This window comes from Rhinolophus sinicus, chromosome 15 (assembly GCF_057876585.1).
Source record: "Rhinolophus sinicus isolate RSI-liver-muscle chromosome 15, RSI-T2T, whole genome shotgun sequence".
NCBI lineage: Eukaryota > Metazoa > Chordata > Mammalia > Chiroptera > Rhinolophidae > Rhinolophus > Rhinolophus sinicus.
The window spans coordinates 46,532,813-46,552,696 of record NC_142515.1 but is presented as its reverse complement, the minus strand read 5'-3'; the positions used below and the strand labels follow the sequence as shown (position 1 = coordinate 46,552,696).

Sequence of the window (19,884 nt, the reverse complement as noted above, 5' to 3'; positions counted from 1 at the left end):
TGGTCTTATTTCTATTACAGATAAGAACTTCAGTTTTCTGTTGATGTGGAGGTAGGTATTAGAAGGTTTATTTCTGTGACTTGAGGGAGATTTCAGGGTTTTATGTTTTTGTAGTTGACTAAATCTTTCACTATGAAAATACTTGTTGATTTTGGGAGCAATGAATAGATGTCTTATTTCTTCCACTGAGATTATTTAAAGCAAAAGAAAAAAGATTAATCTCATCAAGGTACTTAATGTTTGTAATCACGAGATTACAAAAAGTAGAAAAAACACCCCAAAACTAAATATGTTCTAGATTTTGCAAAGAAGTATGGAGAGTGATATATTTTCCCTAAATGTTTCTGTATGCTATATTTTCTAAAATACAACTGATTGGTTTTTGAAACTGAATGACACTTAGGTAGCATATTATAAAATAAATTTAATGTTTCTATATAGTGATTATTGTAGCGTAGCACTTGAAAAAGCAATGATGTATCATATTTTCTTTGAAGTCATATTAACTTTTTTCTGTCTTCTCAGATACAGGGATACTTCCAACTTTCCAGTGTTTCAGAAAGGAGTTTTTTATTGAAACTGGAAGACCAAAAGAATTACAAACATGTTGTGCTGGGGAAATGCATCTTTTGGACAGCTAGGTTTGGGTGGAATTGATGAAGAAATTGTACTAGAGCCCAGAAAAAGTGACTTTTTTATAAATAAAAAGGTCCGAGATGTAGGATGTGGACTCAGACATACTGTGTTTGTTCTGGATGATGGAACAGTGTACACATGTGGATGTAATGATCTAGGGCAGCTAGGTCATGAAAAATCCAGAAAGAAACCAGGTAAGTTGAAAATATTTTTGTTTGCTACGTATTTCTAATAGTTAGATCATTTAAGTTTGAAATTTCAAATAATTTCTCTAGTCTTAAACCTGTATTTTTTTTAAATTAACTTTAAAAGCAAACCTGGAGTTAAATATGTCCTTTACATTTGCATGCTTCCAAGTCTTTATTTTGTGGTTTCCTTTTTAAACTCTTGTAAACCATTATTGTATGAAGCTTTAGTTTCAGAACATAATTATGATGATGTAAAACAACAAAGAAAAACAGCCTGCGGTGTATAAATACTTGGTTTAGAGTACTGATGTAGAGTATATAGTATGTCAATTTTCTTTGATAAGTACTGTTTAGCCACCTTAGGCAGATTTTAAATGCATAATTTACTGTTGCTTTCCATACATTAGAAAAAAATTAAGATGAAAGCTTTTTATAATTCTTCTATTTTTATTCCTGTTGTAGTGTCTTAAATACATAATTTTATTTGGCTTAGGTTGAAATAGCTTTTATTTCCCCTAATCATCAAGTTTTAAGTAGCAGCACTAGCTATTAAAAGTTTTGTGACTATGAGATGTCCTGATTTCATAGTAGCCATACAAGCCAAATATAAAATAATTTGTAAGGTAATGAGAATTTTGAGGAATTTGATCACATTTTATGTTCTATTTTCCTGGCTATCCATATTTTAAAATCAAATATTACCACACTTAGAATTGTCATTGTTATGTGAATTTTGCTTTAATTTTGATAACTAAAAATGAACTCTTAAGGTGGTAAATTCAGATAAGACTGTAGTTGTACTGACTTACATTTTTTTAACTTGAACAGTGTGGCACTTGAATATTTTCTGTGGCAGTTATTTTTCTTTACAGTTCATTGTTTAAGAGGTTTCTAGTGTTAGTCTACTTTTTATTTTATTTTTATTTTTTTATTGGGGAATATTGGGGAACAGTGTGTTTCTCCAGGACTCATCAACTCCAAGTCATTGTCCTTCAGTCTAGTTGCAGAGGGCACAGCTCAGCTCCGAGTCCAGTTGCCATTTTCAATCTTTAGTTGCAGGGGGCACAGACCACCATCCCATGCAGGAATTGAACCGGCAAAGTTGTTGGGAGCTCACGCTCTAACCAACTGAGCCATCCGGCTGCCCCTTCGGGAGCTCACCTCCGTGCTTGTTGTCCTCAATCTAGTTGTGGAGGGCGCAGCTCACTGGCCCATGTGGGAATTGAACCGGCAACCCTGTTGTTCAGAGCTCACGCTCTAACCAACAGCCATTCGGCTGCCACATGTTAGTCTACTTTTGAGAGGTGTATATATTAAGGTATTAAGGCATGTTACTCATCTTTCTTTTTTGTTTTGTTTTGTTATTCATCTTTCATACCATCTCACCACCGTGCCAAACCTCACTCTTCTATCTTGTAAATACTATATAGTTTTCATCCTTTCTTGTTGTTAGGGTCCTAATCTCTTTTTTTTCCGCCTTAATTTGTAATGTAATATTTTGGGATGAAATGTAGTGATGCTTAATACAATAGGTTTAATTATTGCAGAACTCAAAGTAAATGGCAGCTATCTTGTACTCTACCTCATTAAGAATATTTTATGGAATTTTACCAGATTTTCATAATTTTAGGCATTGAAGTTATGTTGGTAGACAAGAATGGTAATTTACTGATACGGGTTTGTTAAAACTGCTAGAGGCAGATGTGAATCCTTTACCTTTTTTGCTTAGCTTGGAATGCTGCCTCAGATTGAGATTTTCATAGTATTGGGGCTGTTGCTGTTCTTATTAATGCCCCACAGAAATATCTCTGTATTGCTTTCAATTTCTGAGAGGCTGCAGGGCAAGTAGAAAGTACAAAGCCAGCACATAGAAATTGCCAATATAGTTACTGAAATTTACTAAGGTTTAAAATTTTAAAATGTTATTAAACAAACACCTGTTCTGTGCTCAGGACAAGGATAGACACTGCACTAATAGTATGATTATAGTGCCTGGAACTGCTTTTAACTCTATAGGTGAGATTCTGAGCAACTTAAGTAGCAGGAAGAAGCTTCTTTGTGGTCATGTTGACATTGTGATGATTGCATTGGGACATTTATATCACCCTATCGATTCATCCTGGAAGCATTATTTGGTAATATAGAAGTTGAGAGGGCAGGCTTCCCTAAGTTATGATACCTCTTTAGGATTGCCTCATTGTCTAGGGTACATCACAGTCTGGAATAGAAAAATGAAAGGCATGAACTTCGTCTTTGGAAAATTTAGAGCCTGGGTTGGGAGTTAAGGCATACATAAATGAAATAAATGGAGAGAATTGAAATCTGACAAGATGTGATATATACTTTGAGACTAGGAAATTTAAATGATGGGGAATGTCATTGTGGGATAGGATTAAAAGAAGATTTCTGGGAGAAAATAAAATCTTACGTTTAATTCAATTAGTCATTACGTAAATAGGCAGAAAATAAATCTGGGGTTGCAACAGCTTAGTTTTAGGAGGGGATCCTGATCCTGAGTTTTTTATTGCCAGAAGTCCAGGTTCAATGATATATTGAGGTATACTTATGTTACAGAGGTAGGAGAAAGGAAAAGTTCAAGGGGAGGTAGTTGCTCTGATAGGGACTTATCTTTTAACCTCAGTTTTGATTTAAGGTGCTTCAGTGGAAAATTTTAATGTGTTTAACTAAAATTATTTCCCTTTGGAATAATTCCTTAATGATTTAAATGTACCCCTTCTCCAACCATTTTTAAAATTTGTGACTTTAAGGACTGAATTAGAAGATAAGTTCTTATTTAACTGGTTTTGAAGTCTTCTGGTAACTGAGTGAATTTGGTTGAATTTCTAGGACCATGTAATAAACATAGTAATTCACTTCATCAGAACTTTAAAACTTGTGTGGAGGGAGCTAAGAATTTTTTTCTCACAGAGATTGGCTGTATAACCTTATACTAAATATGCTATGATAAAGAGAAAGGGGGCCTAATTCATTAAGGATAAGCTATTTTTGAGAGTCATGATAACCTACTGGAGGACTTGGCCTTACAGTGTAAAGAGATTTGACTTATGGCCTATTGGGAGAGGTTTCCATTCTGGACATTTTAGAAACCACAGAGGAAGGTTTCACTCATTTTCTTTTTTATACCAAGAGTGCAGATTATGTCCATGTTCGACTCCGTTCTCTTGTGTATGTATACCCCTTGCTAACACTACCAGCTCTTTCTCTGTTACTTCCAGAGAGGCAAACATCTATTTCACTTTCATGTATGTATTTTTCCTTCATAAGAATTTTTTTAAACTTGAATTTTTTTCTAGCTAATGGCTCTCAGTATCATTCATAGCTAACAAGATTTATATTAAATCTACAGTATGCTAAGGCAGTGCACCTAAATGAATTGCTTTTTTCATGTACTTTGAAATTCACTTCTAAAGATTTTAAGATAACATAGAAGTGTACTTTTTTTTGGAAATGTACTTTTCTTAACAAGATCATTTACTCACTGTATATCCATCATAGGTATAATTTAGTGACTGGTGCTAAATATGTTTTGCACATCTATTTCCATTTGTTTCGTGTTAGAAACAGTATTAAACTATTTTTAATCGTAATTTGTAAATAGTGTGATACAGTTCTATTAAAAATGACTGTTTTGATGGCTTTCTGCAAAGTTCTTTCAAGTAGATTATTTTATTTAATCCTCACAAGTCTTGTATGCTAGCTAGGGGAGGTTTTATGGTTCCCATTTTACAAATGAGGAACCTGAAGTTAAATGAGATTTAAGAAACTAACCAGTAGGCCAGCAAGTAAGAGACCACTCTGAACCCTGTGGTTTTACCTTTATCCCACAAAGTTATTCCCCTGCCATATTTAGGACTTAGAAGAATATTTATTCACCTAGTGGGAAGCTAGTTTCCATCAGTATTTTAATGTAATTTTGGGGGTTAAAAAAAATCTGTTAAAAATTACTATGTTATAATTTAAGGATATACAATGAAGGTACCATGTTTTATTACCCCCCTCCTCCCACCTCTGTGAATAAATTCAAAGAGAAGTGATTTTAGGAACCATTTAAGAAGGTTGAGAGAGTTCTATTTTAAAGAGATAATATTGTTTTTAAAAAAAAGATGTAATATTGTACCAGCACAAACTGAAAATTCAAATATATATATGTTTTATTCTTGAAACAAAGACTAACTTGATTAGCAAAGCCAACAATAGATCAAGTTTGGAACAGTGTGATAAAACTTATTGTAGTGTATGCTCATCTCTTCTACAGAAGATACAAAGATTATGAGCATTGATTCTGTTTCTTGTATCCAAAAATGGTAACTTCTACTGTTGAGTCTAATAGAGTATTTTGGTCACATAGCAGTAATTACTTTTTTGTCTTTCATTTTCTGACCTGCTCTCTTTGTTCATAAAACATAAATCTGTAAATGAACTCCTTGAAATATATCCCAAGTATAAAAAATGGTATAGGAAAAATAAAATTATTCATTTAAGAGTGGATTAAAAATACCAAAGTATCCCACATTTTTCTTATTGAACCAAAACATATAATACCAAAGAAGCTCATTCATTATATTTTATAACTCCTAATTTTGACAATACCTTTTAAAGAAGAGGATGTGGATGATACAAAGACTTGAAAAAAGTAATTGCTTGAGTTAGGAATGGAGATTTGCTTTGGATACTTTACTTTGAGAAAGGTTAGTGCCCAAAAATCACAGTGTCCAGGGTAGGAACAAAAAAATCATAATGCAAACATGACTACTGTTAGAGAGATGTATAATAATACTTTACTTTGTGTAGGACCCTACATCTGAGGAATTTCAAGAGCATTATACAATAATTCATGGTTCCTTTCAAAATGCTTGTGACACAATTTGCAAGAATAATCCTCACCTTAGGGGATAAATTTACGGAGAAATGGCAGCACAAGTTGGTAAGTAACTTGTCAGAACAGCAGATGACTGGTGAACAGCTATAAATTGAATCTGAAAATTTAAGTCTCCCAGTCTCTTACCTTATTCACTAAATTGTGCTTATGTTTAGAATTATTTACAATAATATCATCTGTTTGAGGCAGATCAAATAATCACAGATTGTTTCTTTGCCATTCTATTTGATGGCTTACTGAAATCATTATCTTACCAAGGTCTTGCATTGTGATACCACTTTGGTACTTCAATATAACCTTGTGTGGTATGAAGAATATTTAAACAAATGAACAAAAACCTATTATGGTAATACCCCGTCTTTTCTCTTTCTTATATATTATACTCTGTATCCCTTTGTTGTCTAATGCTATGCTGTGCTACTTTCCAAGGTCTAGAGTAACTTCTAGACAGGATTGATTTGGTGGCTAACATTGGAACTTGGATTAGTTATGTTGTATCAAATTGGCCATGTATCTCTGTGTAGGATGCATTGGTTTGGTGAATGTTTTATAAAACCTTTAACCCACAGAAAAGACAATAATAGCAGTAGATGGCTAACCTGAGCAATTCAACAAATACAGGCTTCTTTAAAGCATTTGGAAGAGTGATTTTCTCTTTGTATTTGGTATGTTAGTGTTTTTATCTGATTGGAAGTGAGCCACGTACTTTCCTTGAAAGAACAGGAATATAGTAGATTTTTGTTTTATAGTTTGGGCATTTATTAAGGATTCTTTTTGCCAATGACAGCCTGGATCGTCTAGTTTCCATCATTTCCTTAGTAAATATTCTTAGGGTTCTGTGTCTCCAATATGCTATATAAATGTAGTACTGTTGTTAAAGCTCGTTTCGCACAGATCCCATGTATTTTTAAAATTGCTTTGAATAAATAAATCAAGTCTCACTTCATAGATGTTTAGTTTTCCTAGGCTCTATAAAGCATATCAGGTACTTGAGATACCTGTTAAAGAAAACCTAATAGAGGAAATGTATTCAGATATTTTTACAAGGGTATCTTTGGGCCAGGATTGTGTTAGTAAGTAGAAAAGTGGGACGCATTAATGAAGAAACCATATCAAAAAGCCCGTAGTTTATTTTCTTTCAGCTTCTATGGATTTTTTCTCCCATGCTAATTTAATTAAAAAGGCAATAATTATTTTTATGTCTTAATGAATTGTGATAGTTGATTTACATTGAAGAAAAACCTGTACTGTGTACAGTTGCATTGTTTGAGTTATTTTTGTTAAAAGGGAAATTTCTTGAATTTTGGTTGCTCAGTCTTTAAACCGTAGTTTATTGACCTGAAATTACTCTTTTTTTCTTCAATTATAGGATGGCATAATTTTAGTGTAGTTTTTCTTGTCCTTAAAGAAAACATTCTAGAATCCATTAGTAATAAGTTTTTCACATTTTATTTTATTTAATTTATTTATTTTAAAATTAAGTTTATTTCCTTTGATTTTTTTTTTTTAAAGAAGGGTGCAGCTCCCAGTGGCCCCTGCGGGGATTGAACCAGCAACTTTGGTGTTATTAGCACCGCGTTCTAACCAACTGAGCTAACCGGCACTCCTCACATTATTTTAAAATGTCCTAATTATTCAGGTTTTTTTTTTTTTTTTTTAAGATTTTTTTTTTTATTGGGGAAGGGGAACAGGACTTTATTGGGGAACAGTGTGTACTTCCAGGACTTTTTTCCAAGTCAAGTTGTCCTTTCAATCTCAGTTGTGGAGGGTGCTCACGTTCAGCTTCAAGTTGTTCTTTCAGCCTTAGTTGTGGAGGGCACAGCTCAGCTCCAGGTCCAGTTGCCGTTGCTAGTTGCAGGGGGCACAGCCCGCCATTCCTTGCGGGAGTCGAACCGGCAACCTTGTGGTTGAGAGGATGTGCTCCAACCAACTGAGCCATCAGGGAGCTCAGGGGCAGCTCAGCTCAAGGTGCCGTCTTCAATCTTAGTTGCAGGGGGCGCTGCCCACCATCCCTTGCGGGACTCGAGGAATTGAACTGGCAACCTCGTGGTTGAGAGCCCACTGGCCCATGTGGGAATCGAACCGGCAGCCTTCGGAGTTAGGAGCATGGAGCTCTAACTGCCTGAGCCACCGGGCCGGCCCAATTATTCAGTTTTTAATATCTAAGTTTAGTGTCATTTTACTCCTTTGCTATATTTTGTTCCCCTCTTCTGATCATACTCTTCTGATACAACATACTTTTATCATACTCTTCTGATACAACACATTTTTAGTTTTTCATAGTTTTTTTTCTAATTATAGAAGTATTACGTATTCTTGGTAGAGAATTTGGTGAATACAGGAAAATAAAAATCAATCTTAATGCAATCATGCATATATAAATACGATTGTCATTTGACACTTTTTCTGTACTTCTGATTATAGACCGGGAGTATGTTCTTTTGTCTCAACTTTTTTTTTTAATTAATAAATGAATAACAATTTAGTAGGTATTTCCCCACGTTTATATGTTTAGGGATATTGTTAATGATCATTTAACATTTCATCATTTAAATGTACCAAAATTTATTTGTGTTCTATCTACTATTTTTTGGAATTTATTTCCAGATTTTTGTTATAAGTAATGCTACCATGAATATATACATAAATTTAGTCTTTATTTGCATCTCTGTTTATTTCTTTAGGAAAAAGAACATCTTAAATTTTAGCACATGTAGAAAGAACAATAAATTTATTTAAAAAATTTTAATCACAGTTGTGCCTCACTTCATGAAGTTGATAAGCCCATAAGAAGATACTTGCAAATGAAAGTTTTGAAAATGTATTCACTTGACAAACTTTTGAGTATAATGTGGTGAATATCAACTAAAGATTTAAAAGGGAAGATAAAATAAGTACACAAATAAATAGAATGCATATAAAATGTGCTAGGTCTTATAAGATACATAAACAGTGCTGTGTAGAGCTGAATATTATAACTAATCATTTGGGATGGAGTGGATTGTAGGTGAGTTTCTGTAGGGAAGACAGCATATGAACTGGAAGGATGTACAGTATTTCAAGGAGGAAAAACTGAAGAAGAGTGTTTTTGTTTTATAGGTAAAGCAGCTCAAATGGCAATAGCCAAATTTGAGGGCCTATTAAGGGAATATAAGTAGTAGTCCACTTAACTGAAATGTGGGAGAATGGTGAGCAAGAAGTTTAGAAAGGTAAAATTGAGGTCCGTTTACAGAATTAATCATATTAGGGAGGTTGAATTTAATTTGATAGATATGCACTGATAGTTTGTAATAAGAGTTACCAGGTTTTTGTAAGAGGGGAGATAATTTGGAGGTATAGAAATTAGGCTATAATGGTAGTCCTGTAAAATAAGAAGGGAGTAGGTAGATTAAGGAGAGATCCTGGAGGCAGAATGGACAGGCTTTGGTATAGAAGTGAACAGTAGGAGTCAAGGGAGGAGCCAGGTGTGATCCTAGGTTGAATAAGTAATTAGTAGAAATAGGGAATCCAGGAAAAGGAGAAATATTAACTACTTTGTTTTAGAAGGAAAGATAAAAAATTTGGTGAGGTGAATTTTGAACTTGTATAACAATGTTCAGTGATCAGTAAGAAATTCAGTACTGTAAATGGGGAGAAAGGTGAGGGCCAAAGGCACGAGATGTTTTATTTCCAGTTTTGTTTTATCTTCAGTTCATAGTAGGCTAACATTTCAACTGTAAATTTCTTCCTGGTTCCAACCTATCAAGTAATTAATAACCATTAACAATACCTAATTTTGTGCTTTTGTGAGACTGTTTAAAGCACTACACAATCTAGCACCTTTTAGGTAAATTTATAACCTAAATGGTTGCCTATTCTACGTCATCTGTTTTGTAAACTTGAATTTTTATATGTAGATAAAATTAAAGCATTTATTTGCCAGGTACTATCTGATAGCCTGCTCATTTGAATTTTAATAGTTTCATTTCTTCTCGCTTAACAGACAAAAAAGAACCCTATTAGTTAATTATGTCTGGCTTTATGACTTCCTTCCTGGTTTTACTGGAAACAAAACTTTTGAAGTCACAAGATACAATCACATAGAAGTTGCCTTTTATTCTACTAATAGCTGAAATAATTCTAACTATAAGTTGTATATGTGCTGGCATGTAAACAAGAGCCCCTGGGAAATGTGCCTCTGAGATAATGCTGTTGCTCCTTGAAAGGGAAATGGGAGTGGGGAAGGAACAGGGTCAGGCTAAAATAGGCATTTTTGTTATTTGGCTGTCTTGGAGCTGTTATGGTGACACGGGGTGGAGATTTTTCTTGGCTGCCATGCTAATAGCATTCTAATCTATTATAGTCAGCTAAAGTTCACCTGAAGTGGTATGATGACATCCTGGATCCTCTAGGCCGCCAAAGTTCTGGGATTGGAGTAGCGCTCCTTAACTGCTGACCTTGCCTCCTCCTCCCTACTCCCTTTTGTAGCCCTATTCTTCTGCCTACTGTAACATTCATATAAATTGATAAGTTCTTATGAGGGTATCTTGCCTGCATATGTCAAAATTACAAGTGCACATACCCTTTCTCCAAAAAGATCCAGGAATATAACTCTTGCTCTGATAGCTACATTTGTACATGTACAAAATGACTTATTACCGCAACATTGTTTCAACAGCAAAACGTTAGAAATGACCTTGTGATTATCTGTTAGGAACTGGTAAAATTGTGGTCCATTCAATCAATGTGATACAATGCTCTGTAGTGTGAAATGAAAAGAATGAAGTTCTTTGTATACTAATATGGAAAGATCTCAAGGATACATTAAGTAAAAAGAGCAAGGTGTAGATAGAACATTATGTAGAAAGCTATATTTTGGGTATAAAACACACACACACACACACACACACACACACACACACACACGTATTTGCTTATAGATACATTGAAAAACCCTGGAAGGATACATAACAACTAATAACAGTAGTTATTCTTGGTGCAGAGGTAAGACAAGGGGTCAGAACTATTTTGGTGAGAATGTGGATGTTAGACAGATTTTTCACTGCATGCTTTTTTTTTAAAAAAAAAAACAATGTAAATATCTATTCATTTTTTTAAAAAGGCTGGGCTCTGCAATTAGAATGCTTGGATACAAATCCTGGCTCTTACTTTTCAGCAATGTTATTTTGGGCATATTGCTTAACCTCTCTGTGCCTGTGTTTTCTTCTGTAAAATTAGGATAATCATGCCAAACTCGTAGGGTGGTTATAAGGATGTGAGATAACATATGAAGTGCAAAGAGCAATGCGTGGCATGTGGTGCGTACTCAGGAAATGTTTGCTTAAAAGAAAGAAGATATTAATATTAGAGTGGGAATTTAATTTTACGTCTGCCTTTCGCTGAAGTTGGTAATAATGTTGTTTGCATATTTGCCTTCAGATAGACAGTACATATCTTTTCATTTACAATTGAAGTTCAGATATTAATAAATACCTGTCTTCCCACAAATGAGTGTCCTCCTACTATGTCCCAGACATTGTGCTGAGCATTAAAGTACTTTACCTTTAGTCTTTAATTTCCTTGTTGGAGCATATATTCAAAAGGATGCCAAATTTTCAAAAAATGTGTGTGATGCTTAAGTTAATGCTATATTGGAGCAAGACACAAAATGAATTGGGTTCATTTATCGTCAGACTTTAAAGATATGGTACAGAAAAAAAGTTAAAGGTGTCCTTTTTTGTTCCTGTAAAAATCACATAAATGATAGTAGATTCAGCATTTATTTTCAAAAGTTTTCTTAGTGATGAATAATTAGACGATGTCTTAGTCTATTCAGGCTGCTATCACAAAGTTACTGTAGTCTGAGTAGCTTAACCAACAAACATTTCTCACAGTTCTTGAAGTTGGGAGTCACTAGCAGATTTGGTATCTGGTGACGACCCCATTTCCTGGAGTCCCCATTTCATAGATGGCTATCTCCTTACTGTGTCCTCACATGGCAGAAGTGGTGAGGGAGCTTTCTGGGAAAGGGCACTAATTCATGAGGGACCCATCCTCATGATCTAATCACACCACAGGCCCCTCCGAATACTATCATATTGGGGGTTAGGAGATTTTAACATGAATTTTGGGGTGACACAGACTTTCAGTGTATAACACAAGGTATAGTTTGTGTTTCTTGAATGAACACATGATCAGTGTATTTTATTGGATGTGCCACAGGAAGAGAAGAAAATTATAGACGCTTGTTTCATTGAGCTTGATGGCCACCATCTGCGTTATAACCACAATTCAAAAATTGAAAACTCTTCTAAGAGATGGTAAAATTGGTGTGGTCATAAGAGGAAACAAGAATGAAGCTTGGAAGAAGTTTATTAGACTCAGGTACCAGAGAGAGGGGTTACCACATGCCACACTGGGCCACAGGGGAAGACACCAGGGTAGTCAGGAAGGAGGACAGGAGCACAGAGGAGAGTTTAGATTATGGCCTTTACTGGGGTTTCCTGGGAAAGGCAAGATGGGGCAGAATAAACAGTTTAGGATTGGATAGTTTGATTAATTCTTCCAGGCTTTCGGCTATAAGGTAGATTTCTAATTTCCTGGGGCACCTGGCCCTTGGGTGATTTAGGGTAGGAAAAATATTGGCTTCCTGTGTGAGATAAGGATGTAGTTGGTGGTATAAACTCTGAATTGGTTGCTTTGCATATGAAAGGTGTGCTAGTAGGTGAGTTCTCTAGGAATTAGCTAGCTCTGGGAGGGGCCATCTCTGCAGGGCCCTGTATGCACCTCTCCCCCACCCCCATGTCAGAGCATCAAGAATACAGAAAATAAGAAAAGATAGTTAATACAATTGGCCCTGTGATGAATGGATGCCAAACATACAAATAAAGAATGTAAGAAAACACAGAACGTAAGCTCTGCTAGGATATTCTGAGAAAGAAATTGCCTTAAACAGAAATTGAACTAAAGCAACTAATTTGATATTATAGTTATGCTGGAGTCTGTATTTCAACTTTTCCTTTCCTCTTTAATTTCAGCAGTTTCTAGATGTCCAGAAAGGACTTTCCTAAAGAAAAAAATACTGTAAAGCCCTAAGTATTTATAAAATTTTAAGTATAGTATTTTGAAAATTAAAATGTAATCATGTTATTTAAAAATTAACAGGAGGACAGCAGTTCAATAAATAGGAAAAGGTTTATATCTTAGGCCTTTTATGATGTAGGGATGATGGTACACCTGCTTCATGGTGTTATGGGGATTAAGTGAGATTAAATAAAGTGCTTTAGCACAGTGCCAGGTACATAGTATGCTCTTTATGAATGTTAACAGTATACCTCTCTGTAGATAGAATTTGTAAAAGGAATATGAACTTGTAAACAAATCCATAATAAAGAATTTTAAAAATTGAATTGGTTATGTCTCCATATGAATATTATTTTATTGTGGGCAGTCAACTAAGACATGTAAGTTACTTTACCTGTATATTAACTTTATATTTTATCAGGGAACTCATTAAAATGTTTTCATGACCTTGGATTGTATTATACCATTCCAAATTCCTATTAGTAGTTACTGGTAATAATTTTGTTAAATGAAATTTTCATTTAATTTTTTGATGTTTTTTATTTAATTCCTAATTTGTTTTATATTATACTTATGATCACTGTATGCATTATATTAAAGACCCTTTAAAAAGTGTCAATAAGCAATAATTTCACTTTAGGAAGAGGGATTAACTGAAGTAGCCTTTGGTTATTTGTTATCTCTGTAATGAAATTAGCAATATGATTATTTAAAGTAAGAAAAGCATTCTGAATTATTTGTTGGTGCTATTCACTAATCTCAAGTGATTAATGTCCTCATCTTTCAAAAGTCAAAATCATAAAATGTATCAACCACACATTGAGTTATTTAAACAATTAAAGAACAATAAAAGAAGAAAAAAAACACTTGTAGTTAATAACCACTGTTGACAGTTTAGTATTTATTTTTCCAGTCTTTTTTCTGCATATATATTGGGGCTATGTGTGATAAAGTTTTAAACAAGAATGGAGTTAGTTATATAGTATCTTTCTAATTTTATAAAATGGTATGTTTTGAATTTAAAATTTTTAGTGATGGATTTTAAGTGTACTTTTTATTGATCTCGTTAGAGTTTTGAGTTACTCAGAGAAAGGAAGAGGAAACCTGTATTTATAGCATCTAGTGAGACATGATAGGACAGAGGATTTTGAATCTTAACACGTTGCGTACGGTGGGGTGAGATTCTCTTGATCCGTACGCAAGGTGTTAAGCTCTGGCTGAATTTAAGGAGTTGAAATGGTGCTTCTTTAAATTAGCTATTTAACAAAGCATGTTCCTTCTGACTTTAGTTTTGTAATTGTTATCAACATGGCTGTGCTTGTTAAATAATGTTCATAGCAATATTGTTTTTTTTGGGGGGGGAGGGGAACAGGACTTTATTGGGGAACAGTGTGTACTTTCTAGGATTTTTCAAGTCAAGTTGTTGTCCTTTCAGTCTTACTTGTGGAGGGCACAGCTCAGCTCCAGGTCCAGTTGCCGTTGCTAGTTGCTTGCTAGTTGCAGGGGCACAGCCCACCATCCCTTGCGGGAGTCGAGGAATCGAACTGGCAACCTTGTGGTTGAGAGGACGTTCTCCAACCAACTGAGCCATTCTGGAGGCAGCTCAGCTCAAGGTGCCGTGTTCAATCTTAGTTGCAGGGGGCGGAGCCCACCATCCCTTGTGGGACTAGAGGAATTGAACTGGCAACCTTGTAGTTGAGAGCCCACTGGCCCATGTGGGAATTGAACTGGCAGCCTTCGGAGTTAGGAGCATGGAGCGCTAACCGCCTGAGCCACTGGGCGCGCCCAACAATATTGTTTTTAAACCTTATAATTTGAGCATAAAACATCAAAGGTTTTTGTTTTCCATATAAAACATTGCTAGTTCAAACTTTGTTGGAATTCAGTTTTTTAAAATTAACATTATATGTGGGGCTTCATTAAATTCATAGACCACATTAAGAGTTAAGATTAATTGTGGACTTGGCTCATGCTTGGTAATTGTGCTGTTATATGAGATAATCCCTGAATTATGAATGAATTGTGTTTTTAAAAACTTTACATTTTTCTTTACTTATGGAATGTTGCTAGATATCAAACAGATTTTTAAACCAATCTTCTTTAAAACACATATGTAAGTATAATATCCTATTAGTAATTACATTTAACTGCTCTGTGTCACATTTTCTATAGAAAAATTCATTTGAGTTTTAAATATGTGTGTCAGACATTTATCTGCACCCTTCACCTGTCCTTGCTTGTTTTGCTCTCTTGCTTTATCAGTTCTAGAAGATTAGGATTGATACTTGTGGGCAGCATTTCACTTAACTAAACATCACATTTTAAAGATACGCAGTATCTGACTATAGCCTCTGTTTCCTAGGTAAGAAATTGTATTACTCCAGGTTAGTTATTTTCCTAGTATTTGGATTTTGGGGACACAAAGGACTTTTGTTCCTGTGGAGTTCAGGGTCATTTATAAGTTGGGGGCTTTCTGTACCTTAAAAAAAAATTATTTTTTCTGGTTACCAAAATAATACATCCTTTATTTCTTTTTTAAAGTTACAGAAATGTATGATTTAAAAAGTGGAATACACTTTTTGCCCTACATACTAAAGATTACTACTGTTTGTTTATATTTTCATATCTTACACCTGTATTAAAATACACAATTCTGTACACATATATATAAAAGATCTGTGGTTTGCTTTTTCATTGAATGTATTTCTATCTTTTCATGTTACTGTATAGACATTCTTTTTAATAGAAGCATCAACATTTATTGTATGAATATTCCATAATTTATTTACCTACCTATTACTCGAAATCAGGTTATTTCCTGTTGTGTTTTTATAGTTATAAACTGTTATTCAGTAAACATCGTTTTACAATGTATAATAAATACCTAAAAGGAAAGCTGGGTCAAAGGGCAAGCATATTTAGAATTGTAATACATACTGCCAATTTGCTCTCTAAAAAGTTTTTTATTTTTGTTTATAATTTAAAGATCATTTAGAGAAAATGTGTCTTTTGCCAATTTTGTATAAATATTTTTTTGCCGTTTTTTTTAACCCTTTGGCATGGAAATAATGTAATTATGAACTGGAAACTTCTAAATTTCAAAATCAGGCTATCTGTAGTTGAATTAGTCAGAATAAGTTAATTCTTTCTGTGGATCACTTACTCAAAAAAGTTTTTCAATTATAGTTGACACAATATTAGTTTCAGGTGTACAACATAGTGATTAGACAATTATATACTTTATGAAGTGATCACCATGATAACTGTAGTACCCATCTAGCATGTGGATCACCTTTAAAACATAGGTTGTAATATTTGGCTAACTTGACAGGAGTGTTTTGAACCTGAAAATATTTATTCAAGTGTATTCGTTTGTTAGGGCTGCCATAACACTGGGTGACTTAAATAACAGAAATGTATTATCATAGTTCTGGAGGCTAGAAATCCAAGGTCAAGGTGTCGGCAGGTTTGGTTCCTTCTAAAGGCTCTGAGGGAAGGATCTGTTCCAGGCTTCTCTCCTAGCTTCTCCTCGGTTACAGACAATTTTAGGCATTCCTTCACATGTCATTGTCCTCGTCAGCCTGTCTGAGACCAACTTATCCTTTTATTAGGAAACAAATCATATTGGATTAGGGGCCTACCCTACTCCTGTGTGACCTCATCTTAAGTAATTACATCCTCAATGACCCTGTTTTCAAATACAGTCACGTTCTGAGTTACTGGGGATTAGGACTTCAACATAAGAATTTTGGGGGGACACAGAACATCCCATAACAATAAGATTTTGAAATCTGTGGATGACAGGGGATATAGAGTGACATGAAAATGTTGGTATTTTTTCTCAAATAGCTGTTTTAGAGGTTTGAATAAGATGCAGTTTTTTTGTTTTTTAAATAAAACTTTGCCTAAGACTCTTTAAATTTGCTGACTGGACAACAGTCTAATGAAAACCTAATATCATTCATTTTCCTGAGAAAATAGTTCTCTCCAGGAGCAGGTTATAGCCTAGAGCAAATTTTTTTCTCACCCCAAATTTGCAAGTGATCTAGGTACTCCATGACTGATTCAAAAGGGATCCTGGGCTTGGGAAACCAGAAACAAATAGAGGCTGGAGCTTTCCTTCCTTTCAAAAATGACATCCATCAGTAGGATGAGGGACCTTATCCTACTCTCTCTACCCCCAGTGAAATTTGAGAGTGTGTTTGTTTTACATTAGAGACAATGTCAGATCTTGGATAAATTGGTTACAAGGCAGCTCTTTATAATACAAATGCCTCAGGGTTTCTCGGAGCCTGTTTCTTTCAAATCCCTGCAAAGGTGTTTTAAAGGATAAAAGCCTAAGGCCCTCATCACCTCCCTCTATTCTTGTTTCTCTTCTTTCTCTTCTGACCAAGTGGAGGGCTTAGGGAAGGGAGCCTGCTGCTCACACTAGTTGGGGAGAGCTGATAAGACGCAGCTTCTTTTTGTTGTTGTTTTTTCAATTGGAGAATATTGGGGAACAGTGTGTTTCTCCAGGGCCCATCAGCTCCAAGTCGTTGTCCTACGATCTGGTCGTGGAGGGCGCAGCTCAGCTCCAAGTCCAGTTGCCATTTTCAATCTTAGTTGCAGAGGGCACAGCCCACCATCTCATGTGGGAATTGAACCGGCAACCTTGTTGTTGGGAGCTCTTGCTCTAACCAGCTGAGCTATCCGGCTACCCCACCGGCAGCTCAGTGGCAGCTCTTTGCCTTCAATCTAGTTGTGGAGGGCGCAGCTCACTGGCACATGTGGGAATCGAATCGGCAACCCTGTTTTTCAGAGCTTGCACTCTAACCAGCTGAGCCATCTGGCCGCCCCATGATGCAGCTTTTAAGAGATGCTAGTTGTGAATGTATTACTAATGATGTTTTTATAGTATTACCTTTATACCCAATGGTCAACACATTCTTTTTTTTTTTTTTTTTTTTTTTTAAAGGTTTTATTGGGGAAGGGGAACAGGGTTTTATTGGGGAACAGTGTGTACTACCAGGACTTTCTTCCAAGTCAAGTTGCTGTCCTTTCAATCTTAGTTGTGGAGGGTGCCGTTCAGCTTCAAGTTATTGTCCTTTCAGTCTTAGTTGTGGAGGGCGCAGCTCAGCTCCAGGTCCAGTTGCCTTTGCTAGTTGCAGGGGGCACAGCCCACCATCCCTTGCAGGAGTCGAAGAGTTGAACTGGCAGCCTTGTGGTTGAGAGCCCACTGGCCCATGTGGGAATCGAACTGGCAACCTTCAGAGTTAGGAGCACAGAGCTCTAACCGCCTGAGCCACCGGGCCGGCCCCAACACATTCTTTACTGTGAGTTTTCTTTGTGTAGAAGGTTCTCAGAGCATGTTGTTTTTGATGCTTATGTCTTAATATCAGGGTTGAACTCTGGTTAGCAAAAGACTCCTAAATAGACCATCTTGTACATTTTGTAATTGGTTGTCTAGGAAGAAGTGTTTATGTGTGCTGTTATTAAATCAACCTGGGTCATAGTCAGTGCTCATGGGGCTTGTCATGGTCATTCGTGGACATGCACCTGCGTAGAGCTACAAAATATTTCGATCTCCTGATGTGCACATTCGCAGCTGAGGTTCACAAACAGTGCGCTGCCCTCTTGTTTCAGATCTTGTACTATACTCAAGTCTCCTTTCTGTGGTTTATTTAGTTCCACATTTTTTGAATTTTTGTACTTTTTGTTGGTGATTTTACGGTTTTAAAATGGCCCCTGAGCATAGTGCTGAAGTGCCGTCTAGTGTTCTAAGCTCAAGAAAGATGTGATGTGTCTTATAAGAAAATATATTGAGGCATGAGTTATAGTGCTGTTGGCTGTGAATTCAATGTTAATGAAAGAACAATATATATTAAGATGTCTTAAACACACATAAAAAGTCATATACTGATCAGTTGCTGAAAATGTGATCAGAGGCTTGCAGGAACCTAACCCTGTATTTTACTTAGGGGTGGTGATTAATTTATTTGCTAAATAAGTGTTTGTGGTGACTTTATATAAAATATCTACTGCAAATAATGATAATTGGTTTTATTCCCAACTTGATCAAAATAAAAAGATTAAAATTACAAGAACAATGATGGGGTTTCCTAGAAGGTTCATATGTTGTGTAGTCTTGTATCATCTTTTAAGGAGATACAGAAGAAGTCTGGAGTCACCAGCTATGTAGCTTTTATTCTCTTTTTGTAGCTTTCATTTATCGCAGTTGAGAATGCGATCAATGGGATCTTAATGACGAAGAGAATAAAATTAACGGAGGAAGATGTTTCACAATTACTAGACAAATCAGAAAGTGAAATGTAGATAACACCACTGTATGGTGCTTGTGGAATCGATCATATAAAGGAACTCTTAAACAGTGAGTTGGGAGATAATTGCACATGAATTTTCACAAACTAAAGAATTGAAGAATATATTTCTTAGGTCCCAAAGGAAATAGGATGTTCTTACTCAGTTTGTCATTCAAAGGAAGGATTATATCATGCAACATTTTGCAACAAAAACCTGGGCCTGTCCTGCATTGCTAAAAGGATGTGTGGCAGTATTCTTTCTTATGTTTGTGAGCAAAATTTGTTTGATGCAGTGTTTAAGTGAACAAATGCTGAAATCATGTGTGCAGGCAAAGATAATTGAGAGGAAATAGATGAAGTAGAACTGAAAATCACCATTAGGTTGAACATTTTAATTTTTATAAATCTAAAATGACAATGTTTTGCATTCATGGAGTAAAGAAGATGGTCTTTTTCTGCTTAGTAAAATGACGTGCCATTAGTTTTTTTTTTTTTTTTTTTTTTTTATTGGGCAAGGGGAACAGGACTTTATTGGGGAACAGTGTGTACTTCCAGGACTTTTTTCCAAGTCAAGTTGTTGTCCTTTCAATCTTAGTTGTGGAGGGTGCAGTTCAGCTTCAAGTTGTTGTCCTTTTAGTCTTAGTTGTGGAGGGCGCAGCTCAGCTCCAGGTCCAGTTGCTGTTGTTAGTTGCGGAGGGCGCAGGCCACCATCCCTTGCGGGAGTCGAACCGGCAACCTTGTGGTAGACAGGACGTGCTCCAACCAACTGAGCCATCTGGGAGCTTAGTGGCAGCTCAGC

At 35.6% G+C, this 19,884-nt stretch overlaps 1 protein-coding gene across 7 annotated transcripts in view; it reads left to right on the top strand.

Moving 5' to 3' along the window:
• The window catches only part of HERC4 (HECT and RLD domain containing E3 ubiquitin protein ligase 4), a 116,763-nt gene that overhangs the window by 1,625 nt on the left and 95,254 nt on the right, over positions 1-19,884 (top strand). For 4 of the 7 annotated variants that reach the window (XM_019731764.3, XM_019731759.3, XM_019731761.3 and 1 more), the window contains 2 exons: positions 21-51; positions 526-830. In XM_019731764.3, the coding sequence (XP_019587323.1) occupies positions 605-830 (226 nt within the window). In that variant the 5' untranslated portion in view covers positions 21-51; positions 526-604. Of the gene's footprint in view, positions 1-20; positions 52-525; positions 831-5,636; positions 5,770-19,884 lie in introns of those variants that run through there. The other 3 variants (XM_019731763.3, XM_074339507.2, XM_019731765.3) reach the window with 2 other exon arrangements.